Below are 26,355 nucleotides of genomic sequence, written 5' to 3' on the forward strand. Positions count from 1 at the left end.
GCAGCGGCCTACTCAGGCCTGTAGCACCTCCAAGACCAACCCATGTATTAGGCGACAGAGTGAGCCGAGTTCCTCTGTATTCTATCAAAACAAAAACAGCAATCCAGTAGCACTTTAAAGACTTACAAAATCATTTATTTAGTGATGAGCTTTCATGGGACAGCCCCACTTCTTCAGATCCAAAGTGGGTCTGTCCCACCAAAGCTCAATCACCTAAGACATTATTTTGTCAGTCTTGAAAGTGCAACTGGAGGGCTTTTTTGTTTTGATTTATTAGGTGCTGAGCTTTGCTGGAGAAAACCCGCTACCTCCGATGGAAGTGGAGGGGAACAAGAGTCCGGGGTTGATGGAGCAGGGCCTGGGGAGGGAAGGTGGCCTCTTGCTCAGAACCCTCCCGCCCAGGCAGAATGAGGCCCGCTGGTTTTGCAGTCGGGTATCCCCAGAACACGAGGCTGCGGGGGGCACCCGGGCGCTAGGACCCAGCGCGAGCCGGGCTGCGAAGGGGCAGGAGCCCCCCCCACCCCCCCGCGTCCCTGCCTAAACTTGCAGCGAAACTTTGCTGCAACTTTTTCCTTTGCAAAAAAGTTTCGTCGACAAAACTAGCCCGGGGGGACGGCGGCTCCCGCTCCCCTTGCCTGTAGCCCGCCGGGGGGCGGCACGGGGTGCACTGTGACCCGCCCCCCCCGCCAGCTCAGTGACCTCAGCGCCCGCCCCGAGCCCGCTTTACACGTGGACAACATTCCTGCTGGAGCAGCTCCGGCCTCCGAGCAGGCGCCTCCCCGCCCCTTCTGCAGCTGCCTGGTCTTCCCTCTGCACCATGGCCCGGGGCTGCCTCGCCCTCCTCCTCCTCGGCCTGCTGGCCCCCGCGCAGGGGGACCCCGGGCCCCTGGAAGACGTGGTGATCGACCGCTACTATATCCCGAAAATCTGCCCGCGAGAAGTCCAGATGGGGGATTTCATCCGGTACCACTACAACGGCACCTTTAAGGATGGCAAAAAGTTTGACTCCAGGTACAGGCGGGTGTGTCCCCCCCCCGCCCCGTGGCGCACGTGGGTTCCTGCTCCTGGCTGCTCTAGGGCCACAGAAGATCGGGGGAGGGCCGCTGGTACATGCCCCCCCCTTCATTTTGCACATCGTCTCTTTGCTTTGTCTTCCCCCAGCTGCACTGGAATGCATGAAGGGTTAGAATCCAGTGTGGTCCTGAGCGCCTGCATGTTTCTCCCCCTGATCTTGCCAGCCCCCTGCAGGCCCGTGGCAGTGCCAGGGGACCCCGTGCAGGCAGGACACAGGCCAGAGAGACCCTGACCCACTGTGTGCCCCAGGGCTGGGATAGGCCGGGAGGGGCAGCTGCCAGGCAGCTGAAGATGTCCTGGGGACCCGCTGGCTGGGTGTAGACGTGTCCTGCTGGAGGAGCCGTATTGGCCATGTGCAAACCATCCCCCACCCACCGCCTGGTACAGCTGGGAGGGGACTCCTAGGGGTTCATATTTCTGAAGCTGTCGCTGGGTGTTTTTTCCAGAGCCGGGCGTGCAGCTTTTATCCCAAGGGCTTATGGCCGCCAGGTCTCATTCACGCCAGCAGCCCTTCTCCCAAGGGCCCACCTGTTGGGTGCACAGATCAGACCTGCTCCCGGGAGGAAGGAAGGGAGTGCGGGATCGGGTCCCAACTATCAGGCACCAAAGACGGTGGGGTTGCTGGACTGCATGGCAAAGCTACGGCGTCACCGGGCGTGGCTGTGACGAAGGGATGACTGGAAGCACTTCTTAGCCATTACAATATGGGAGCATTGTTCATTTCCTTTTCCATGCCCGCGAGCTGGTCCCGGTTCTCCCTGGGCCTACGTGGCCATCCCTGTCCTCCCGCAGACATCCCCAGCGGAAATTCTCCTGCTTAATACCCGTGGGAGCAAGACCCCTTGCCAAGGCCTGCGGAGGATGAAAACTGACTCCTCTTTGCTCAGCATGAGGCCCAGCTGAGAGCAGGGATGATGGCTTTCCTGGCAGGTTTTCAGATGTGACCATAAAACGCGACACGGAATTGGCTCCGGTTTTCAGTATTTTTAAAATGTTCCTCCTTATCCCCGTGTGCCTGAATGGAAAGCGTGAAAAGTGTGATAAATCAGCCACTCAGCTGCCAGTGCCAGCTGAGAGTCTTACCGATAAACGGGGCCCTGGGGAACCTTTCACGCTGAAATAATTCTTTGTCTTGATGGCTGCAGTGTGGGTCCTTGAGAATAGCATAGCTGGCCATTAAACGGAGCGAAGGATCTCAGAGCCTGTGTAACGAGCCTGAATTGCCCCCCGCAAGAAAGAGTTTTAAGATTTAATTATCAGAGGTTTTGGCAGGTTACAAATAAGGCTCTGGTGTTTGCTAGTTAACTTTCAAGGATAGAGAATAAGACAGAGAATATTTTATTCCTCTGCATAAATCCCTGGCACGTCCACATCTTTAACACTGCTTACAGATGTGATGACCTCTTCTCAAAAAATGTAACTTGGCTTGGAAAAGGTTCAAAGAAGGGCAACAAACATGACGAGGGCGTTGGAACGCGGTGGAGAAAGCGAACAAAGAAAAGTTATTTCCATGTTCTTGTAACATAAGAGCTCGGGGGTCATCGAAGGAAATGCAGTCTTTTCCCACCTTACTAGGGTAATGCGTTCCTGAAACACCCCTCTTAGGGTGCATTCTTGGAAGTCGAAAACGTAATTACCATTAATTTCAACGTGGAAAAATTTTATGCATTCCTGAGCCCCAAAATTTACACCCATTTATGCTAAAACACCACCAAATCCCATTAAAATGAACACAATTACCTCAATAGTTAACATAACACAACCTAACAAGGCATTTTCCCTTTGTTAATTACTCTATAATATGGCTGTTTACCTGCTTTCGGGGGGGGCTGGTGCAGAGACAGGGCTGCGAGGGGAACAGAAATCGAAGAGCACCTGGGAGGGGGGCTCTGGGAAACTGCCACCGGGTGCTGCGGAGAGATGCACTGGCCGGGATGCAGCTACGGGAAGCCATTGCCTGGAGCCATGGCCTTTCTCCCACTGCAGGGCGGCCGCGTCCCACTGAGGCACGCGAAATCCAAATCAGTCCTCGTAAATGCGAAGAAATGCCTCGTAAGCCGAAGTAGGGGGATTAAATGGAACTCCTTGTAAAGTCGAATTCTCGGAACCCGACTGGGCGTATCTCGGGGTGTGACTGTCAATGGGCAGCAGGTTTAAAACCAACAAAAGGCAGTGTTGCTTCACTCCGCCTGTGGAACTCCTGGCCAGAGGATGTTGTGAAAACCAGGGCTTTAACAGGGTTCAGAAGAGAATTAGATAAATGCACGGAGTTTAGGTCCATCAGTAATTATTAGCCAGGCAGGGCAGGAATGGAGTCCCTGGCCTCTGTTTGTCAGAGGCTGGAAATGGGTGATGGGGAAGGATCACTTGATGATTCCCTGTTCGGTTCATTCCCGCTGGGACACCTGATATCGGCCCCTGTCGGAAGACTGGATCCTGGGCTAGATGGACCTTTGGATCTTATGCCCTGCCTAGTGTTTGGATCATGGCATATCTGTACCATTACAGTACCTGGAAACTGAGCAGAGTCAGCCAGCCGGGGCTTATCTAGGCACGACGCTGGTGCGCCTCTGGTCCCAGCGTAACCATCACAAGCAGAGGGCCCGATCCTGCATCCCCACGTGTTGGGAATGCAGGATCAAGGACGTCAGCTCTACTCCAGTCCTTGCGGGGTCTGCTTCTGCTGCAGAGAAGGAGATGAAAACGGAGCATCTGTGGGACGTGTTCACGCTCATGCATCTGCTCCACCATGAAAATGCGGCATGCCTCTCCCTCTTCCTAGAGCAAAGAGGCTGGACCTATCCTCTGCAGAACATTATGGGATGCCCATAGCCTGTCATTTCGTAGGCTGGTGGTTTTAGCCACAGACACACCCGGGGAGAGCTGTCCTCTGGTGGGTGGAGCAGTGGGATTCTGGACACCAGGCTTCTATTCCTGACTTTGCTGCCAATTCACAGGGTGAGCCACATGGGCCAGTGGTTTCAGAAGTGGCCTCTAATGGGGGGTGCGCTCAGGCCCAGCTCTTGAACCCAGAGGGACCATTACAATCACTTGGCTGGCCTGCAGGACACAGGCCACACTGGGTCTGGATGGAGCGACTCCCCCTCCCCTGGCGGTGAGCCGGTCCAGCAGGGATGTGTCTTGGTTCGGTGGTCGCCCCAGGAGAGGGGATGCTTGGAACGTTCCTGGCTAGAAACCCCTGATCATCAGCGGGTGGAGGTGGGAAATCAGAGCATTAGTCACCGAAATAAACTACCCGGCTGCCCCACAGGCGGGCTGGGTGGGAACACTGCAGCTCTGTTGCTTGGGGCCAGCCCTGGGATTAGCTGGACTGGTGGGCCAGGCTGGTGTGGCAAGGATCCTACCTGCACGGCAACGTGCCAGACAGCCGAGGCCAGCGGAAGACGGCAACTTACTCTGTCCCTCTCCGTTCCTCCCCAGCTACGACAGAGGCGCCACGGTGGCCGGCGTGGTGGGTGTCGGACGGCTGATCACAGGCATGGACCGAGGCCTGCAGGGCATGTGTGTCAACGAACGGCGTCACCTGATTGTCCCTCCCCACCTGGGCTACGGCAGCATCGGTGTCGGTGAGGGGTGTCAAAGGGATTTTGGTTGCAGGGAGCCCAATGGGAGCCCACACCACTGCAGGGTGTGTGTGAAAGGCCCTGGCGGATGGAGCGGGGTGCCGGTTACACCTTCCACATGCTCTCAGTCCACTCCCACTCGCGCTCCTAAATCCATGAGCTTTGCAGGGCTCAGCATCTCCATGGGCTGATCTCTCCTGGAGAAGCACAGCCCAGCGCCAGGGACCCCCAGGGCAGGAGCCGGCCCTTTGTGGTGTACTAATGTGGAGAGAGGTCCGGTCTCTCTCTCTCAGCTGCTGAGCCACCCACTCAGTCAGGCTGAGCCGGCACGAGGCACGTACAGATCCGTGGCAGCTGGAACCACCAGGAAGGGGAAAGGCTCTGGGTCATGTGGTAAGATCTCCAGGAAGTTTACACGGGATGCAGCGGGTGGGCGAAGCTATTCCCAAGTCCCAGCCACTGACTAGTGTATAAACAAATGACAGACAAGCCGATTGGCACAATCAGCTGGAATTATTTAACCCATGGGCTGGCATCCTTGGTCACTTACCAGTGGGCGTGGCACTACCTGGAGAGATTCAGGGTCTCCCACTTCAGAGCTCACCGTGGTCAGTGTCAGTCCCGCTGTGGCTTTCCAGGAGGGGCGTGGCCAGGCTGAATTCAGGCGGGAGAACAGGATCGTGCCTCCTCGAATTCCCCCCATGCTTTCTGTTGCATGCAGTCTCGTTGCTCGTTACTGTGGGGTATGCAGCTGCCACGGTCAGCCCAGATGTGGCTGCATGTTGGTGCCAAACAAAGCTATGTGGGGTATCACTAACCCCTTTGAGAGCGCTGGAGCAGGGCTTATCAATTTATTATTACTCGTTCCAAGCTGATCACGAGTCAGTACAGTAAGTACCGGCGCGCCCCTCTCGTTAGCGTGAAAGGACGTGATGTGTTGAACAAATAAAGGCAGACCCCTGCGGACCCGGCCTGCCTGGGTTTCCAGTACTGGAGTGCTCTGGAGGACAGGGGTGGGGACCAGCTGGTTCATCTGAAGAGAAAATCCAGTAGCTGGCTGTCATGGAATGGGGGATCCCCAGGCCCTGCCCCCCACCCGCAGGCAGACGTGACTCTCGCTCAGCAGGGAGAGCAGGAGGGTGATCAGGCGACAGGGACACAGCGGAGAACAGACTTGTCAGCACAGGAACCAGAAGCTGTCAGCACCGTCCAGCTTGGGGAGAGGGGCCCAGAGGGGGTCCCCGAGCCGGGCCCTGGCCCCGCTTCCTGCCTCTCCAGCCAGCGGACACTGTCCCACACCCAGCTGCCCAGTTCCAGTTCAGACCCCCAGGTCCCTCCTCCTGCCTTTGTCTTTCTTCCTGAGCAAAGGTGTTAGCTGGCAGCCCCCTTCTGGGCTCAGGCTACAAAGGCCATTGGGCAGCATGTTTGTGCAAACACGCTCACCCCCGAACTTGTCACCAGTTAGGTATGGATGCTGTGCCTGGAGAAACTGAGGCACACCGCCAGCATTACTACAGAGAGCAGGGAACATGCAACTTAACAAGGGGAATAAAATCCCTGCACCCCCGCTTCGTCACACTGGCATGGTGGGCACCCCAGGCCCTGAGGCATGGCGGTCCCCTCTCTGCTCCATGGGCAAGGGACTGCACTAGGGTATCTGCCTCTGAGTCCATCAGGGCCAGCGTTCCCTGTCAGCCGAGCACTTGGGCAGTCACCCAAGGCAGATTCATGTGCCACCCAGCTGATTAGCAGTGGGGGGTTCCTCCAGCCCTGCCCAGTCCCCACAGCCGGCAGCTTGTATTTCTATGGGTGGTGCACATCCACACAGGCTTCAGTGCATATAACAAAATTTATTCCACCCATGGATGGAAAATGAGAGGGAACCCTGCTCAGCTCCCACCTGTTGCAGATGCCTGGTCTCTCTTACGTGGACCAGCTGCGGTGCTGGTGGGGGAATCTGCCTTCTCCCAGCAGAGCGCAAGAACAGCTGGTGAGATCAGGGATGAGCGGCAGAGCTGGGGGAGATGGATTTCAAGAGGCCAAAGCAAACAGTCCCGGCCTTGGGCCATGAGGCTGCCCCCCTCGCTCGGAATCTCCAGCAGCTGAGCCGGTCCCCTTCGCTGTTCCCCGCAGCCGGCCTGATCCCCCCCGACGCCACCTTGTATTTTGACGTCATCCTGCTGGACATCTGGAACAAAGAGGACAAGCTGCAGATCACCACCCTGCACAAGCCGGAGCGCTGCAACCGCACGGTGGAGAACTCGGACTTCGTCCGGTACCACTACAACGGCACGCTCCTGGACGGGACCCACTTCGACTCCAGGTACCGGGAGACAAGCCGGAGGGGTGGGCCCAGGGGAGCTAGTGACAGGCCAGGGGACCCCTCTGCCTCGCAGCACAGGGCGGGGGCCAGCCCTACATGCACTGAGCCCTTCCCAGATCCATCTCACCAGACTCGGCCCTGGCCGGGCGAGGCAGGAGCTCCAGCACGGGGAGGGGCGTCACCTGTATCCCAGCGTGATTCTTCTCCCCCCGTTGGCAGCTACAGCAAGGACAGCACCTACGACACCTATGTGGGCACAGGCTGGCTGATCAAGGGCATGGACGAGGGACTGCTGGGGATGTGCGCTGGGGAGAAGAGGAGGATCGTTATCCCGCCGTTCCTGGCCTACGGCGAGAAGGGCTACGGTGAGTCGGGGAGCCCCCGGCCTGTCCCGAGAGATGAGGCTGGCCTGCAGCCTGGGCGGGGATGGATGAGCCTGCCCGGTGGGAGCCGGGGGAAGCAGTTTGCACGGGCAAAAAGGAGACCTGGGCCTGAGCCCTACGAACGCCGGTCGTGGCAGGTGCCTGAGTCCCCAGGCCAGGTACCCAGCCAGCTCTCCTCCCTGCCGGGGCAGAGCAGAGGGGTGACTTCAGCCTGGCCGAGAAGTCCTGGAATCGAGGAAGCCCAGGGGAGTGAGGGGAGAGAGGGATGGGGGGGACAGGGAACCACATGGCTGCGGGGGGAGGCTTTAAACGAGCCTCTGATCCCAGGCAGCAACAGGCTCTGAGCCAGCCAGGGCAGGGGGGCGCGAGTCGAAGAGGGTGGGACCCTGCTCAGCAATGGATGGCTCCATGGCAGCTCTAGGTCCCGTGTACGGCCATGGCCGGGGCAGGCAGAACCCCCCCATCCCGTCCGCCTGGTGCAGTTAAACATGGAGCTGACACCCACAGCTGCAACGCAGATGGAACCAGAGTGGGGCGGGCTGGGGTCGGCCGGCTCTGCAGCCCCACCTCTGCAAGAGGACACGGTGACTGACTGCACGGCCCCTCCAGCCATGACGGGGCAGCCCCACCTCACCGAGGTCCCTCACTCCAGGCGCGGTGCAGGGCCCGGCTCTGCATGGACACGACCCTCCTTCCCTCCCCCCAGGCACAGTGATCCCGCCCCATGCCTCCCTGGTGTTTGACGTGCTGCTGGTGGACCTGCACAACCCCAAGGATGGCATCTCCCTGGAGCACCTGGAGGTGCCAGCGTCCTGCAAGCGCAAGGCCGTGACCGGTGACTTCATCCGCTACCACTACAACGGGAGCCTGATGGATGGGACGCTCTTTGACTCCAGGTACTGGCGGTGGGCAGGGCCGAGGGATAGGCTCGGGCTAAGCACCCTGCTGCATCGTCACTGGTGAGCAGCAGTGACGCTTGCAACCTGGTCCCCAGTGGGGGTGGCAGCCGGGGGGGCTGGGCTGGGCACCAGGAACAGGACTCTGAGATGCGGACCGAGCTAATGCTGCGGCTCTCCCTTCGTTCTGTGCTTACCTCCGACCCGCTGCCGCTGGCTGCTGTGCTGGGCAGTTACTTGCGCAATCACACCTACGACACCTACATCGGAAAGGGCTACGTCATCCCCGGCATGGACCAGGGCCTGCAGGGTGTCTGCATTGGAGAAAAGAGGAGGATCGTCATCCCGCCACACCTGGGCTACGGGGAGAATGGAGCCGGTAGGGAGGGTCCCTGCGGGGTGGAGCAGCCCTGGGGTCGCAGGGCAGGAGCGGGAGGACGGAGGCGGAAGGGAGGGTCTCTGCGGGGTGGAGCAGCCCTGGGGTCGCAGGGCAGGAGTGGGAGGATGGAGGCGGTAGGGAGGGTCCCTGCGGGGTGAAGCAGCCCTGGGGTTGCAGGGCAGGAGAGGGAGGATGGACGGGCTCAGCAATGCCTGGGGCTTCCCTGCTGCCTTGTTACACATTCCCTCGTTTCCTGCGTCGTTTCACTTGCCCCGCCCATGACAGGAACAGCAGGTGGGAATTATCTGCCCCATGGGAGCCAGCTCTGCCCTGAGCCGACTGCTAGAGCTGCCCCAGGAGAGGAATTCAGGCTGAGCTGCAGAATAAGATGGGGCCTTGCCACCCGCGGGACAACGACACGAGGGGGGCATTGGCTCAGGGGAAGGGCCCAGCTTGGGGGGGCAGGAGCCCCACTGCAGGGACATAGTGCCCAGGGGATAGATCAGGGATGGGCACAATACGATCAGGCCCAACAGGACCCTCAGGCAGGTTTCCTCTCTGCCACGGTGCCCAAAGCCACTCGAGCTGGCCTGGGTGTGTCTGCACAACCCACAGCCCTTGGGGGGGTCTCCATACAATCCTCACAGCCTCCCATTGGCCAGAAACCAGCCAATGGGAGCAGCCGGGGCAGTGCACACCACAAACCCCTCCTTCACTCAAACTCCCTCCCACTCCACAAAGAACCGCCACCCCGGACCCCCGCACCCTCTCCATGAATACGACGCAGAAGTGAAGCCCACCACCACTTACCAAATTCTGGCCGACCCCCGGACTGTAGGAACGCTCCAGCCCTCGGGGCTGTGGGGGTTCTCCCGGCTCTGCCTTCTCTGGCTCTCCCCAGCCCCTCACCCCCCCAGGGCTTTCTTCCTCCTCCTCACCCAGGGGACAGCATCCCCGGCTCGGCCGTGCTTATCTTTGACATCCACGTCATCGACTTCCACAATCCCGCCGACACGGTAGAGATCGAGACCCTCTACCGGCCCGAGGGCTGCAACGCCACCAGCCAGGATCGCGACTTCATCCGCTACCACTACAACTGCTCCCTGCTGGATGGCACGAAGCTCTTCTCCTCGTGAGTCCCTCCCTCTGAGCGGGACTCGGAGCAGCCTGAATCCCACCCCGCAGCTAAATCCCCGCTGCTGGCTGGGCGGTTCTAGCAGCTGGGGGGCGCCGCAGGGAGCAGCTTTGCTTTGCGAAGCTCAGCAGGATGGGCCTGGGTCAGGCTAGGGATGGGAGACAGGTGGAGCTGAACTGGGAGGGAGCAGCTTGGGGTACTAGAAATTCCTCAGAGCTGTGGGCAGAGCTCCCCTGCCACAGGTCAGTGGTGGGGAAGGCCTGAGAGAGGGAGCTGGGCAGCCCTGGGGCCAGGAGACCCCCTCCAGTCCAACGTCTGCCTTGCCCCCGGCAGCCATGACTATGAGCATCCGCAGGAGGCCACGCTAGGGACCAGCAAGGTGATCGACGGGCTGAACGCCGGCCTCCTGAACATGTGCGTGGGGGAGAAACGGGTGCTCATCATCCCCCCGCATCTGGCGCATGGCGAGAACGGAGGTGAGGCAGTGCGGCCTGGGGGGTTGGCTTGGGTTGCTGGCGGGGAGGGGGTGGAAAATCCCATTTAATTAGTTAACTGATGAAGCAGGGGCTGGGAACCCCCCAACCTGCAGCAGGGCTGAAGCAACCTCTTGCCCATGGAGGGTCGGGGAGCTGCTGCAGCCCCCGCCTGTTAACCGTGAACATCCCTAGTGGCTACCACGTGCTCTTGCAGCAGCCCAGGGTTCCCCCATCTCCTCTGGCCATTAACCCCTTCAGCAGAGCCAGCTCCCCCCGGCAGGATGTTTAGAAGCTCATCCGTGCACATCGCACGCTGGTGCAAAGGCCCGGGGGCACACGAGGGATCGGTGACAACTCCCCCACCCCGTTGCTTTTCAGCCCGGGGCGTGCCAGGGAGCGCCGTGCTCCGCTTCGAGGTAGAGCTGCTCTCCCGGCAGGAAGGAGTCCCCGAAGGCTACCTGTTTATCTGGCACGGGGACCCGCCTGCCAACCTGTACGAGGACATGGACCTGAACAAGGACAGCGAGATCCTGCCTGACGAGGTGCGGTGGGAGCCCAGCCCCGTGCAGGGACCTGTGCCACAAGGCGTGCTGGGAACCAGCCGCAGGCCGGGCCAGTTCACACAGCAGCTTGAATGGGCCTGGCGGTCGTAGTATGGGGTGGGCTGGAGGGGAGCTCCCTGCACCCTTATCATGCGGCACGTTCACCCTGTTGAGTCACTGCCCTGCACCCCAGAGCTGGCTGCATGCTGTGCCACCCTACCGCGGAGCACCTCGGATCCCTCCCCCGGGTCCAGGCCCTGGGCTCAGCCAGGTAAGCGGCTCTCACCTCTCCCGGCTGCAGTTCTCCACGTTCATCAAGGCCCAGCTGCGCGAGGGGAAGGGGCGGCTCATGCCCGGCTCCAACCCGGAGAGCGTCATTGCCGACATGTTTCACAACCAAGACCGGAACCAGGATGGGAAAATCACAGCGGACGAGCTGAAGCTGAAATCGGACGAAGACCGGGAGAGAATCCACGAGGAGCTCTAAGGAGCAGCCAGCACATTGGCTCTTGCCTTAAAGGGACAGCTCTTGTCCTTTCCTGCCTTGGGGTGGGCTGCTCCCCCTGGCCCACTCCAATCCCCACGAGCACCATGGCCTAGAGGTGTCAGCTCAGGAAACTTTAGTGCCAGCCCCTTTGCAGAGCCAGGTGGTTTGGGATTCTTTTTTTACTATTTAACTGTTACATTGGAAATGTTTCTAACAAACCAGCCCAGGGGTGAAATATACATAACAAACCCAGGCCAGGGGGTCCCAAACAGCCACATTCCCACTAAGCTTTTCCATCCTGAGGCAGAATAAATTTTGTTCTGCGCACTGAGGCATGTGCACCACCCATAGACTCACATGCTGCCCCCTGGGGGCGTTCTGCTCATCAGCCGGGTGGTGCCCGAATCTCTCGTGTGGCTGCCCAAGTGCCCAGCTCACAGGGAACGATGGTCCCCAGTTCTTGGATCATCACCCCCACTTAAGGCAGATCTCAGAAGCCAGACCTAACCGTGTGCTATTTCCTGGGACGGTCACCCACACTCCAGGTCAGAAAGCCGTAGGGGTCCACTGGGGTGATTGATACCTTCCTTATTATATCCAGCTGCTTTGAGACCAAACCCCAGAGACTTTTCTGTTCCGGGCTTTCAGCCTTTGATGCCTGCAGACAAGCCCACCCAGCCAGCCTGCGCCCAGGGCAGCGTGCTTCTCCAGCAGGTTGCCTTGGACAGATCGGCTGCTGTGGGCCTGGTTGCAGACACATTAACACACCTGCCCCAGCCCATCTGCCGGCTCCCGCGAGAGCCCTGTCTAGCTGAGAGCCCTGCCTGTAAGCCCCCCTCAGAGCCAGGAGCTCCTGTGTGGTCCAGTTGTGAACAAAACTCCACTGCACACCCTGTCTCTTGTCCCTCCCCGTGACTCCGAGTATTCCAGCTGTGCTGCTTTCCTGCAGCTCAGAGCGTTGGCTGCTCGGACACCTAGCAGGGTGGACCCAGAGCGCGGAGCGCGAGCCAGCGAGGGCACAGAAGGGCAGAAATCAAAGTAGTTAGTTCTGTCGGGCAGCTGCTAGAGCTTTGCCTGTAAGGAACCCAATCCCCATTCTCTACCCTGTCCAAAGCTCCTTTTACTCCCATCGCTACTGGCCCAGGGAGCCGAGATCTTTTTTAAAGGCGCAAGAGAAAAAGATGGGTTGTTTTTTTTTTGACAAACACAGAAAATGGCATTATATCCTGGTCACCTGCTCTGCCACCAGCTGGCTTTGCAGCAGCAAGAAAAGCCCAGACCTGGTTTTTCACAGTGACGAGCGGGTTTTGGTTACGGCACTGAAAGGGGGCCTGACTTTACACAGTTCAGTCCTTCCCACAGTTGCACGTGGCCCCTTCAAATCACTGGTCAGCGTGGCAAATCTGAGGCCCAAACTCTCCCAGTTGGGCTACACACTCATGGGCTGATTTTGTTTCTGAGCACTCCGACAATGCTGAGCTGGGCTCGCGCAGCACCGCTGGGAATAAGCCCGATTTATACCAAGATTCTTATACCCCTCCCCATCCAGGCTTAGATCACAGCCCAGTGGACAAGGCTGTTGTTTGCCCCCACTGCCAGGCAAGGATATAAGATCATATGTGCAAGGACCAAACAAAGTTAAAGGCCAAACAACCTCTCCACACTGAAGAGCAATTTCTACCTTGCACCAAATAAATGGATTTCAATTGGTTTCCAGCGACTCGGCGTCCCAGCACGTTATTAGGGGATGAATCACTGCTCACATGCATTCGCTGGCCCAGGGGGAGAGCAGTGCGGGTCTGGCTGAATAAGCCTCCTAGGTCGGGCTTCTTACATTGGCAGCACTGGGTTGGAAAAGGCTCCAACTCCTTCAGGGGCTCCTACCTCTCTGCAGGATCCCCCGGATTCCAGGAGGGATAAAAACAAAAGATTTTTAGCTACCTCCCTCCCAACCTGGAAGCCCTTGAGAAAACTGACAGGCCGCAGGCAGCCCAGCAGGGAGAGGCGCTAGTCACTGTGGGGTCAGATAGCTGCCCCAAGCTTGCTGCCCACCACCAAAGCTCGCTCACCCTGCTCGGAACAAGCCCGGCTAGGCCCCTGCTGGGAACAGGACCTGGGGGAGGGTGCCTGTGTTGCTCTGGAACCAGGGCTGGAGCAATGGCCATCTCTGATGGTCTCTGTAACCCCCGGGGAATCTCACAGATACAGGAACAGTGCAGCTTAGATCAGCACGTCAGACAATGCAATTTCCTTCACTAGCTAGGACGCTCCAGGCAACACACGTCGCCATCCTGTGCCTCAGTTTCCCCTTTTGGAATAGGGACTAACTAGCTCACCGCGCTTTTGTGCGCTTCGGTGGGTGCATCAGCCAGTGCTGTCCTGGGAGCCCACATTACCTGCCCACAAACCACTCACTCGGCCTCTTTAGCTGAAGGATTTATTTCAACACACAGGATAAAACCAGCACCTTCCAGAAACGACTCTTGACATCCCACCATGACACAAACCACGAGAGAGCCACACGGCCGCCTGGGCACCTGGATCAGCCCAGTTCCTGCAGGCCACATGCCAAGAGCCCTCCCTCACCAAACGATGCAGGGCACGGGCTGCTAGCGCCAGGCTGGCCCCATCAGAGGCAGGAAGCCAACCCTTCTCCAGGATCGGATCGAGCAACGGTCTTCATGGTGGGAACCGAGGTCCCTTCCACCCGCAGAGGACAGCAGAGGGCGGGAGCTGCCGGCCATGTACCACAAGCATCTGGCTCTCCCCGACACGCTCGGCGTGAAAGGATGAAAACAAGGTGGGGCAGGAAGCCATGAAACAGCCACCTGGACTCCCACGTGGTCAGCGGTACGCAGGTGAAGCCCAGTTGATATGCAGCCATTTGCGCCCACCAGCCAAGTACAGGAGACAGGATCCCCCTTGGGTGAGTCAAAGGCCACTGAGGCACAGCCCAGGCGGCCATGCTAGGCAGCTCTCACCTGCCCAGGCTGCGGGGTGTGTGAGAGAGAGAGTTAAAACTCAGCATGTGGACAGAGCATTCCTGCTCTGGAAACGCCACCCCTTAGAGAGGACTTTCTGCAAGCAAAGCCAGCCCCTGCATGGATGTGTGCCACACCCGGGGGGGCCCAGAACACCTGCCCAGATTAGTGTGACTGTCACCCCAGCAGGGAAGCCCGGAGCACGGGGCCCCGAGGGCTGCACTGCTTTTCTGCTGCACCTGAGCACTCGCAGATTTTACATGGACGTGCTGCCCTGACACCCCTGACTTTGAGTCACGCTTCAAAAAACCACGAGGCCCGAGCCTGCCTTCCCAGGCGCCTTTCATGGACTCACCGCGAGGATGCGCCACGTCCGCCCAGGACAAACCCGCTGCCTGCCTGTCAGCCCCGACGCCTCCCCTCCACAGCACGTGACTGGCCAGCGAGGCCTCGTTGCTCCAGCGAAAGCCACTTTCCTGCAGGATTCAGTGCACGCAGCCCAACCTCCCTGCCAGCCAAACACCCCTCCTGGTAATGACACGGCTCAGGGCTCACCCTGCTGTCTGAGCAGCTCCAGGCTCAACCGCCGAGCGGCCAATGCCGCCCTCTGAAATCACCCGCTCTGATGCAATGCACGTGCCGGCGGAGGGAGAACAGGCCAGACTGGGGGGCCAGGGGATTCATGGGGTTTCCCCAGCAAACCGCAGACGCCTGCACCCAGCGGCTGCAACTCCGCGGCGCACTTCGCCCCCGCGACCCCAGTCTCCAGCCCCGACCTGCAGCAGGCGGGTGCTGCTTGCTGCAGAGGCAACAGCTGCGGCAGAACATCGGTCACCAGCTCTGCGCGCAGCAGGTCCTGGCCACAGATGGGCCTGGATGGCCGTGGCCACCCACTTAGCATCCAGCCGGCTGTGGCTCTGCTTCCTCCACCCAGCCTGTAGTCCAGCCGGTGGGGGGAGGCGGGGGGGGGAGGGGGTTTACAAGTCCCCATGCTCCATCCTGGCTCCCTGGCTGGGAGTGCTAGAATGGGGAAAGACTCCTGCCCCAGGCTGCATGGTTTTGGGGGGGGGGGCCTCTATTTTAAAGGGGTGCTCTAGCCCAGATCATCTCTCCCTCCCCTGCAAGGCCAGCTGGAGTGGGAGACAGGTGGCCTCCTGGTTCCTACCCCATCATTGCCCTCTCCTGGCTATGCCATGGGTGCACCGCCAGCCAGGCCGCTGGCGAAACCTCTCCACCCACATGAGGACTTTGCCTCAGTGGCTTTGCGCTTTCGCAGGAGGAGCAGAGCAGGTTTGGGGCCGGTTTTAGCAGAGACGTGGAGAAAGGAGTTGGGGCTCGTGGACACTTTCCCCAGCTCATCCATCGATCCCAGGCCTGGTGAACAGAAGGCTGGTTATAAAAGAAGCAGCCTGGGGATGTGGGGGATGCTCCCCAGGGCATCAAGTTGGACTCATATTGCCCCAAAACTGCCAAGGGCAGGAGGGTCCTGGACGCATCCAGAGAGGCCAGAGTCAGGGTCCTGAGCTCCCAGTTCAGGTCTCCCTGAGGACGTAGCAAAGGATCCCGATGACCACATCCAGCGTCTCATCCTTCTCCAGCACAATGTCATAGGCATCCAAGTACTTCCCTCTTCGCTCGTCCACCTGCGAAGCAGCCCAGGGCAAGGGGAGACAGGGTGGCAACATTAGCCGTCGATAATGGGCGCGGCTGGTTGCTAAGCCCAAGACTCCAGAAGCCCCAGGAAAACAGTGCTGGGGCATGGTCTGGTGACAGGTATGGATCACCAGCCCTAGAGAGCCACAGATCACCAGCCACAGCAAGATCTGCCCATTGCCATGCAGGGATGGCCTCGGCCAGCTCAGCTGAGCTGGTGAGCAAGGGGTCAGCTGTGAAGTGAAGTGGACCCCTGCCACGAGGAAATGGACTGAGACCCACCAAACTCATTTCACACATTAGGCCGGCTGGCTTGCAGCACGCAGGTTCCTCCCGCACACTCAGGCCTCGCTCAGCAGGGGAGCCAGCCTGCCGCGGCCTCGGCCCTCGCGCTCACCCGGTCGTTCAGGAAGCCGATCGTGAGGACGTTCTCCACGTTGGCGACCCCGTCTGCCATGCTCAGGTCTCCCAGGGAGTCCCCCAGCAGGAGGATGTTGGGCCGGCCGCTCAGCCGCTGGCAGTGTTCCATGTTCTCCAGGACCGTGTTGTTCTTGTTATAGGTGTGGATCAGCGGCTCTTTAAACTGCCTCAGGACGCCCTGTGCAGCAAAGGACAGATGGATGGACAGGATGGGTGTGTGCGTGTGTCTGTCCGAGGGAAAGGAACACAACGTCGTCGTGGTCTTTGCCTTTCTTACAGATGCTGTTCGCCGAGGCAGCTAGGAAACCTACTTCCCACACTGCCTCAGGGGCCTCCTCTAGAGGAAAACACTCTCTCTGCCTGCGTCCAAAGGACTCCCAGACCACAAAGGCCCAAGGAGCCTAATCTTCCACCACTCTGGCCCCAAAAAGGAGCCTTTACCTGGGTGGAAAGCCCCGTGTGCAGGCGGCTTTCACAGGATGGAAAGGATCTGCAGCAGACCCTGGTGCTGGGGAGCATTGCATTATAGCTGTACTCTGCTTCCCTGGCTCCACAGGGAGCAAACCATAAATCACAGCAGCCCCAAGGCTCCTGCATGACCAGGCAATGCCTAAGTGGCTACGAGCTCCCTGCACTGCCCCAAAGGAGTCTGAAAAACAGACCCTAGGGCCAGGGTAAAGAAAACGCCCGGGGCTTGGGCTAAGCCTCATGTGTAATGAGGAAGAACACAAGTGTTTCACAAAGCCGAATCCCGAGATTTCTCAGGGAAAGCAACACAGTGGGCTGTTTCCAGGGTTTGCCTAGTCAATGGTTCCCAACAGGGGGTCTGCAAGGGTGTTCCAGGGGGTCCACAAAAAAAAATAAAAGCGAAATAAAAATGATCATAGACAATAAGTTTTAAATGAATCACAAAGTTACAATTGATTATTTTTAAATTAACTCTCTTCCAATGATGCTAATTGTGGTCTGAAAATCTAGCTTGTGGTTTCCTTTTTTATTGAATGAAGAGTACACAGTGGCTACAATTAGCTTTGATGGGGGTCTGCAAACGGTTGGGGGAAGATGAGGGTCCACAGACAGTTTAGGGGGTCCATGAACAGTTGAGGGGGTGATTGAGATTCTGCACCGGTGAAAAGGCTGAGAACCACTGGCCTAGATAGGGTACATGAATGCCCCTCCCCTGGTCCCCCAAAACACATTATCCTGGGATTAGCGCCCAGCCAGAGAGCGAAGGTGACTCAGAGCAGAAACCAGCAGCCCGCATTCTCCTGCTGAGTGTAACAGAAAGAAGAAGAGCCAAGCAGACCCTTGCATATCACACCCTTTTCCCCTCCCTTGTGAATTGAGGCTGGCAGCTCTCTGCAGGAAGGCAGGCAGGGTCTCCCTGCTCTGGTGTGCAACAGTAATACAGCTAATAGAGGTTAACATTAAAAGCAGTTTCAGTACTATGATAACAAGGGACGACGACATTTCTAACGGACAGATGGGTTTTAACCAAACGGCGCCCCGGCGTTCCCAACCCGCACTGGGGGCTAACGTGACTTAGCTGTTGGGTGCTAAGCTCAGCTCACCTTGTCGTCAAAGTCCATGTAGTTGGACACCACGGTGATGTTTGAGTGCAACACCTTGGCCTGCCGGAGAACCTCCTCCAGGATGTCGCCCAGGCCAGCCGAGAAGATGAACAGGGGGATGTGGTGGTGGTAGAGCTTGTCAAAGAACATGGTGGCTCTGTCCCTGAGGGAGGAGGCAAGTTAGGCAGAGTCAGAACAGCTCCCTTCATCCAGAGCACAAGCCTGTCACAGGAGTTTGGAAACACAGTGGGAAGTAAATTCTGCACGCCCCATGTGACTGAGGAGCAGGGTTTCCTCTAATGTTTGACATCTGTGAGTGGAATGAATTTTGTTATGTGCACCAAGGCCTGTGCAGCACCCACAGACTCACAGGCTGCCAGCTGGGGGTGCTCTGCTAATCAGCCAGGCAGCTGAATCTCTGTTCCCTGGGGAGTTCCTTAAATTAAAGCTCTGGGACCAGGAGCATAAACTACAATCTTTGCTGAAACCTTCCGCACTGTGAGTGAAATTCAACCCTGCTCCAAAGGGTACTACCATATCTCCTGTCTATAGGGCCTTAGCCACACATGAGCCTTGTGAGAGGTGACTTCCTCCCTCTATGATTCACACTTCACTCCCTGCACCCTGTCCCACAGTGCACTGGGCTCCATGTAAAACCTGGGACACATTCTCCAGCTCCCACAAACACCCTGGGCAGGAGGAGTTGGCAGCAGGTGCTCCCACAGCTTCTCAGGCTTGAGTTTAGTTACTGGTTTGTCACGGCTTCTAAGGCCAGATAATGTGATGGTCTAGTGTGAGCTCTAGAACAGATGGCAGAGACCTCCCCCAAAAGAATCCCTAGAGCAGAGTGTTTAGAAATTCATCCGATTTTGATTTTAGAGTTGCCCATGACCCTTGGTCCATTGTTCAATGTAATTACTCTCACTGTTAAAACATTACCTTTTATTTCCCGTTGGAATGTATCCAGGGTCTGCTTCCAGGCCCTGGATTGTGTTAGACCTGGATGTGCTAACAATTCTGCAGCCAGGGACACAACGAGGGGACCTGGCTTGTCCAAGGTCATAGAGGAAGGCAGCAGTAACAGCTGGCTTCACAGCCAGGAGTTCCTGACCTCAGGTTCCTAGACAATGATGCCTTCTACTGGCAAATCCCGGCTTGCCATAGTCATGGCTGGGATGATTTAGTTGGGGTTGATCCTGAGGTCCCTTCCAGCCCTAGGATTCTATGGCTCTATGATTCAAATCAGACTGTAGCTCCTGGAATCATCAGCAACAGGTGAATTTGGGGCTGGGGCAGGCAAGCCCTCAGCCCCGCCCCCTCTGCTGAGGCTCCACCCCCATGAGAGCCAAGCTCCACCTGCAGCCCGGTCAGATGGGGAGGGCCGGCAGAAGGCAGCCCCAGAGCACAGGGAAAGTAGGTGGCACAGGGCATAAGAGGCCGGTGAAGACATGGCCTTTCCAAAGTGACAGCCTGGCTCTGCCCTCACTCCTTGCCTGCGCTGCCCCCCACTACTCACCCCCAGGACCATCTTATTACTCTTTGCACGCATAACATTGGGAGCCTGAGCCACCCTCGGCCCTCCATATACAACAACTAGAATGCCAACAGTAGGCTTGTCCAGTACAAGACAAGCAATAGGCTTTTCCCTGTGTAATGCTGTTCCTCACTGAGATCAGATACAGACGCTCCAGCCTTCTTTGCACCAGCGTAAATATCGCTCATCTAACACCAGTGCCATGCTCCTGCGGGCTGAACACAAGTAGCATCCGTGCCACACAGGTTCATCCCTGTGACTTTTCCCGGCAGCCCACGGTGAGCGGAAAACCTGATCTGGGACAGCTGGGCAGTGTTTGCCTACGAGCCCCACACTTTTGGCCATGGATGGTCCTGCCAGGTTACATTAAGACGGTTCTTGCTGCCCCACTGATGGGGCCCCAGAGGTCTGAATGGAAAAGACAGGTGCCAGAAATTAAGAGAGAGTGTGACAGCCCTCATGGTGCACATTCTCATAGGAGAGGCAGAGAGCAGCCAGCAGCTGCAGAGACCCTTCCAAAACCCGTACCTGAGCATCACCTCCGACTCTCTGACTATCTCAGCGATGTCACTTTTCAGAATCTTCTGCTGCAACAGGAGGTTGTGGGCTCGGGTCCACCTGGAAACACATGCCAAAGGGAGCTTTGTTTCTGACAGACCATGAGGGCCTAGATTCTGGCCTATGGGAAATTACTGGAGTAGTGATGAAACCACCACCCTGTCAGACGAATTATTGCTTAAGGAGAGTTTCAAGCTGCTCTCTGATTCACACCCAAGGCTCGTTAAGAGATAGAAGCTGCCTGAGCAAGGCCAGTAGCACTAACTTAATCAATTAATTTCTGTTGTGTCCACCACTGCGATATCTGGAACCCAAGACAAATGTCCAACATGCTCTGTTTTGTCCACGGCATGCCTGGCTGCAGGCATTCTTGCTCTATTACCAGGGTGTGAGTCTCAAAGCTGAAAAATAAACTAGCCCAAAATTCCAGGCCCTCTGGGACAATGTCTCCTCTATTTTTTTCCATTCATGGGTGGAATAAATTTTGTTATGTGCATCCAGAGATGAGTGGATGTGCACCACCAGAAGGCCGTGGGCGCTCTGCTAATCAGCTGAATCTCTCCCGGGGGGCTGTCCAAGCACCCAGCTTACAGAGAACACTGCTTTGCAATCCTTTTCCTGACAGGTGTGTGAGCAGGACAGTGAAACGACAGTCATGCAGGTTCCCCGGCACCATCGCTCCAGTGGGGAATAATAAAACCCATATGTAAGAGAGGAACAAAAAGGAACTAATGTTTCCCTGGCAGGCACAAAACCACAAGCTCGCTTCTGGCAGCTGCATTTTCAAAACACGGTCTGTCACTGTCCATATCCTGCTCTCACAGGAGACCTATTCTCCCTATTTAATACATGACTTTATATCCTTTCCTGATCAGGAAAATTACGTCAAGAGCTGCAGGACTGCCTATCAATCTACTGCAGCGTTTCTTAAATTGCGTTCCGTGGAAAGCGGGTGTTCTGTGACCAGCTCGCAGGTGCGCTGCCAGGGTTTGGAAAAATACATTGATGGTGTGTATTTTCTGCTAGGAAAACCAGATACAAGATTACTTCTTCATTGCTATGATATACGATTCAATTACTGCATTTTGCTTTTGCCCTGTATGTTGCTGCTTGGGTTTTTTTTTTGGTCTGACAACAGTTTTTTAAAGAAAATTTTCATACATGTGCCGCGTAACAATTATTATTGCTTGGTGTTCTGTGGGTTCAAAAACTTTAAGAGACACTTGTCTTGAGCACACGACCAGAAAGGATCACCGTCCTCTCTCGCTGCTCCAACCTTTTGCCAAGGCCCCCCAGATCCCTTCACCGCTTCCTTGTTTCCTTCCCTCCAGGGCTGTGTGACTGTGAACCAGCCAGCGCATCTACTCTGCTCTCCTCCTGCATCTTCCCGGCTCTTTACTCCCCTCTGCATCCTTCTTGTTGCCTGCTGGGCTCAGAGCCCTCTCCCATGCCCTCTTATGCACTTGGAGGAACTGGAAAATGGACTATCAAAAATCTTGCTTTCATTTCATGGTGAGCGCAGCTATGCAAGGGGATCAGGACAGAATTCCACGCTCTTCCCTTGCTTACCAAACCCTTGTTTTTCATCCCATGGAATTAGCTTTTCCAATACAGTCACTCACCACTCTATCATGAGGGGACGTTTTTCTTCCACGGTCCGGTTGGGGTCGATTTCAATGGGATAGTAATAGTGCAGCAGATCTTTTAACTAGAGGAGTGGATGGGTTTAAACAGAAAACGCAATGAACATTCAGGGCATTGGAAAAAGTGATGCTAACCACAAGCCAGCAGTGTGTTTTCAGAATTCACAAATGCATCAGCACTTAAAATAGCTGAATAACAAGGCAGCTTCCAGGGCCCCCAAGGGAAAGACTTAATGCTCTAGAAATTAAGCTGAGAAGGCCAGCAAGGTTAAACTGCTCTGGACAGAAATAACACCCTTTGCTCACTACATAGCATTGTTCTCTTTGACTTGAAATGCCCATGCTTGGGTGGAGTGATGCGTTTGTAAAGATCCTCTTGAATTCCAGCGTCTCTGAAAGGCTCTTTGGAAACTTGGTTGGTTCTCTTTACTGGCAGGTGTGACATCTGTCCCAGGGCTTTTCTAATTCCATCTCTTCTGTACCCCGGGAGCCTACCCCTAGCAGAAGGTGCAACAGACTGGTATATACAGTAGTCCCTCGAGTTGTGCAAGGGCTGTGTTCCCATGCACTCTCGCATAAATTGAATTTTGTTTAAGTCGAGGGGTGGCTTTTTTCCCCAGTGGAACACATGTTCTGCAGCGGGAAAAGCAGCAAGAGCACCTAGAGCTCTTTGAAAGGTAAGTCTTGGGTTGGGGGGGTAGTTGGGGAGGGTTAAGGCTGGCAGTGGGTTGGAGCTGTGGGTGGGAGGCATGGGGGTTAAGCCTGGTGTGGGTTAGGGCTGCAGGCGGGGCGGAAGGGTTGAGCTGGAGCCACGCGTGGGGGGTTTGAACCAGGGCCGGGGGCACTGAACCAGAACCATGCGTGGGGTGGTGAGCCGATGGGGAGGGTAACGAACCGAGGTAGGCATGGTGAGCCAGAGCTGTGCACGAGGGGTGATGGGCCAGACCAGTGGGGATTTGAACCATGGCTGTGTGGGAGCGTTGAGCCACAGCTGGGAGGAGTGAGATTTTGAGTCGCACTTAACTCACGTTAATGCGAGGCAAGCGCAACTCAAAATCGTGCATTTTGAGGGTTTACTGTACATAGAGCTGAAAGAGAGGGACTCTCGTAGCATTAAACATACCTTTTTCCTGCCTTCTTCGCTAATGAGGCGGCTGTTATCCAGGATATCTGCAATGACACAAATAGCCACTTACCCAACTCTGGGAAAACACAGCAGAGGGCAAAGGAAGATCAGAGTCTCTATTTGCAAAAATGACACGTGATCTTAGATGTCACCATTTCTAGATGCCAACTGGGAACAGTTTAAAATAGCCTGGCCCGTGTTCCTTAAACTGTGTTCTGTGAACAACTCACAGGTGTGCCTTGAGTGTCTGATGCTTTTTTGATATCAAACACGGAGGGTCTATATTTTCTGTTATTAAAACCAGATACAATGTTATTGCTTCACTGGTATGACAGCTGATCCATTAATTCATTTTGTTTTTGCTGTTTATGTTGCTGGTGTTTTTTTTTTTGGTCTGCCAATAATTTTTTTTGAAGAACATTTTCATCCGTATTCTGCAAAAGAATATAACTGCTGGGTGTTCCGTGGGCTCAAAAGGCTTAACGCTGATCTAGGGAACCAGCACGACATGGATACTTAGTGTGCAGCAGAATACAGAGGTTAGGTTTACAACCCAGGGTTAAACACGTGTGTAAACGAGCCTTGAGAGAAGGAGCTGATGGAAGAAAGGGTTTTGGGAGAGGGCTCTGAGCCCAGAGTGCAACAAGAAGGATGCAGAGGGGAGTAAAGAGCCAGGGAAGATGCAGGAGGAGAGCAGACTACGTGTTCTGGCTGGTTCACAGTCACACAGCCCTGAAGGGAAGGACAACAGCCAGCACTTAACAGGGAAGGAAACAAGAAAGCAGAGAAGGGATCTGCGGGGTCTTGGCAGGAGGGTTGGAGCAGCGAGACAGGATGGTGATCCGCACAGTGGGACTTTGGAACAAAGGCGGAGGAAAGGTACTTGCAGTCAGTACAAGTGACGGCCAAGCTGCGGAGCAGTTTCAGCAGCAGCAGGTTCTGTGTCAAGAGTGCTGGGTGGGGAGGAATCACCAGAGCTTAGCAACAGCCTCTGGGAGCAGGTGAGACAAATGACAAGGTGATGCAGCCAGGAGCAAGGCGTGTAAGCCACAAACTAACGCTCATTTGACTCACTGTGGGAAGTGGGGCATCGTCTCCCGTTAAATCCAAACCTGCTCAGCGTCATGTCAAAGTCCGAAATGACCTGAAAGACACAAGGAGGGGGAGAAAAGGACAATATTGGACTGACCCAGCATGTTGTGCTTTTAGAGGTGCAGGGAGAGGGGTGTGGGCAGCCCGGGGCTGTCTTCCTCCTGCCGCAGGAGGGTATTCACCAGAGAAGGGCAGGAGAGCCCTGTCCCTAGCAGGGAGGCAGAATCAGGGGGATTTCTTCTCCCAGCAATGACACGGGTACCTTCTTAAAACTAGGGTGAGCTCCCCCGACCCCTCCCATTTCCCCATCTGCACCAAAAGGGTGAGTTAATTCCTGGCAAGGGTTGTTGAGCAGACACGCTTACACAGAGCAGCTGAACTCAAAGACAGGCCATGTTCCATTCCCTGCTCCTTCCCGGATAAATCACTGTGTTCCCCACCTGGCCATTGGAGACACCAGCATCTACCCTGACATGGGCACCGTCTAGGTAACAGCCTCACTGGGAGGCACTACCATGCTATGGAAATGGAGGCTAGACAAGCGCCTTCAGTAGCTGGTCCTACACCAGCGTGGTGCATTATGACTCCCCTCGGCTGCCACGAGGCTGAACTATCCCACAGGAACGAGCTTCAGGCTCTGGACCGCGCAAATCAGAACGCAAAGAGGAACCTGCAGTTTGTCGGCTCCATCTCTCCTGAGCGCCGCGATGACGCGCCTCACACGCTCGGGGCTCTTCATGCGGACCGATGCTTTCTCCAGTTCCGGAACCTGCAGACATTGGTTGATCAAAGGCAGGGATCCGTGCTCAGAGGCATGGCCCAGCTTGCAGGCACCCACCCTGTCAACAGCCAGGCGGCCGGTGCAGAGGTGGAAAAAGGACCCCAAGAGTTACTTGAGTAAAACTACAGCCACTGTGGTGATGGTGGGGTGTACTGAAGTACAAATCGCCAGAGCCCCTCTGGAAAACTACTCGAGAAAAAAAAAACGCGCTTCATGTCTAGATTGTACTCAAGTACCCAGAAGTAAAAGCAGGTGCACTTTTACTCAAGTAACTTGGGGGGGGGTACTTTTTCCCACCCCCGGCCTGGTTTCAAGGCAGCTCCCCAAACACCCCTGCCCGGCAGTGCTCGAGGGAACGCTCCCCTCCCCTCCCCCAGGGACTGACGCAGGAGGAAGGAAGCGAACTCTGTGGAGATGGCCGTGCAGGGTTTGGCTCACCTCAGACAAAGTCAGTTCTCTACTTCTTTCTGGATAATCCTGTTGGATTTATCAGCCATGAAGGATTTAGGCCCCGATTCTGCAGGTCCCCCAGCTGCAGGCTCAGTGCCGTCACTAGCCGCTGTGCTGCTGTCCCAGGCCAAACAGAGCCCTGGCTGGCTGTCCCACTGGCGGGAGGGCTCTGTGGGGCTGAGGGAGGCATCATGTGGGGCTCAAGGGCACTGGGAAGTGGAGGTATGGGGGAATGTGGCGCCTCCCAGCCTGCCACGTTTCTAGCCACCACGGCACAGGGGGTCTTCTTACTGACTTGATTCCTGGCCCCGGTGCCACAGTGGCCCTCGCAGCCCACAGGGACACGGAGCCACGTCCGCTCAAGCGCTGTTTGTGGCAGGCCTGCAGCTGGAGCACCCAGATGGCCTGCAGCGGCTGGGGGCAGGCCCTGGCCAGCAAAGAGCCTGCAGCGTAACCACCGCCCCTAGCACCAGCGTGCCGCACCCAGGAACAAAGGGGAGCCCGGCTGGGGCAGCTGCCATCCCGCAGCACCGGGCAGCCGGGCACCAGTAACATGGGCGGCTTCTGTTCTTTATAAGCCCCTCAGCCACATGCTCCCCTCCCCACGCTCCCCCAACCCCCCCTCCCCTCCCCACGCTCCCCCTGCTCGCCCCAACCCCTCCCCACGCTCCCCCAACCCCCCCTCCCCTCCCCTCCCCACGCTCCCCCTGCTCGCCCCAACCCCCTCCCCACGCTCCCCCAACTTGCCCCAACCCCCTCCCCACGCTCCCCCAACCCCCCCTCCCCTCCCCTCCCCACGCTCCCCCTGCTCGCCCCAACCCCTCCCCACGCTCCCCCAACCCTCCTCCCTCCCCACGCTCCCCCTGCTCGCCCCAACCCCTCCCCACGCTCCCCCAACCCTCCTCCCTCCCCACGCTCCCCCTGCTCGCCCCAACCCCTCCCCACGCTCCCCCAACTTGCCCCAACCCCTCCCCACGCTCCCCCAACCCTCCTCCCCTCCCCACGCTCCCCCTGCTCGCCCCAACCCCTCCCCACGCTCCCCCAACCCTCCTCCCCTCCCCACGCTCCCCCTGCTCGCCCCAACCCCTCCCCACGCTCCCCCAACTTGCCCCAACCCCCTCCCCACGCTCCCCCGCCCCCCGGCAGCGCGCCGGCCTCTCACCATCCCGGCCCGGCTCTCCGCGCCCCGGAAGCAGAAAGCGAAAGGCCGCAGCGACGGCGGGGCGGGGTTTGGGGTAATTAGGTCACTAAGAACATGAAGGAGGGG

General features: G+C 57.2%; 2 protein-coding genes across 4 annotated transcripts; one reads left to right on the forward strand and one right to left on the reverse strand.

The window, feature by feature from the left end:
* The first annotated feature begins 742 nt into the window (after positions 1 to 742).
* Positions 743 to 11,400, forward strand: FKBP10 (FKBP prolyl isomerase 10). The gene is made up of 10 exons (XM_074979121.1): positions 743 to 1,011; positions 4,516 to 4,661; positions 6,792 to 6,981; positions 7,201 to 7,346; positions 8,071 to 8,260; positions 8,494 to 8,639; positions 9,582 to 9,771; positions 10,108 to 10,250; positions 10,629 to 10,792; positions 11,094 to 11,400. Exons 1-10 carry the CDS (start codon positions 818 to 820, stop codon positions 11,277 to 11,279), a joined length of 1,695 nt encoding a protein of 564 aa, XP_074835222.1. The 5' UTR covers positions 743 to 817; the 3' UTR covers positions 11,280 to 11,400.
* Positions 11,401 to 13,702: 2,302 nt separating this feature from the next.
* NT5C3B (5'-nucleotidase, cytosolic IIIB) lies at positions 13,703 to 26,324 on the reverse strand. 3 transcript variants are annotated; one of them, XM_074979126.1, is made up of 9 exons: positions 26,251 to 26,324; positions 24,528 to 24,626; positions 23,840 to 23,909; positions 22,763 to 22,809; positions 21,619 to 21,704; positions 19,967 to 20,056; positions 17,905 to 18,067; positions 16,311 to 16,511; positions 13,703 to 15,903 (listed from the first exon to the last, which is right to left on the reverse strand). In XM_074979126.1, the coding sequence occupies exons 1-9, from the start codon at positions 26,251 to 26,253 to the stop codon at positions 15,793 to 15,795; spliced, it is 870 nt and encodes a 289-aa protein (XP_074835227.1). In that variant the 5' UTR covers positions 26,254 to 26,324; the 3' UTR covers positions 13,703 to 15,792. The 3 variants fall into 3 exon arrangements, with proteins under 3 accessions (XP_074835227.1, XP_074835229.1, XP_074835228.1); XM_074979128.1 differs by lacking the exon at positions 26,251 to 26,324 and adding an exon at positions 25,384 to 25,675; XM_074979127.1 differs by lacking the exon at positions 26,251 to 26,324 and adding an exon at positions 25,077 to 25,675.
* Between the last annotated feature and the right edge of the window lie 31 nt (positions 26,325 to 26,355).

Source organism: Carettochelys insculpta, chromosome 28, assembly GCF_033958435.1.
Source record: "Carettochelys insculpta isolate YL-2023 chromosome 28, ASM3395843v1, whole genome shotgun sequence".
In the NCBI taxonomy this organism is placed as follows: Eukaryota; Metazoa; Chordata; order Testudines; family Carettochelyidae; genus Carettochelys; species Carettochelys insculpta.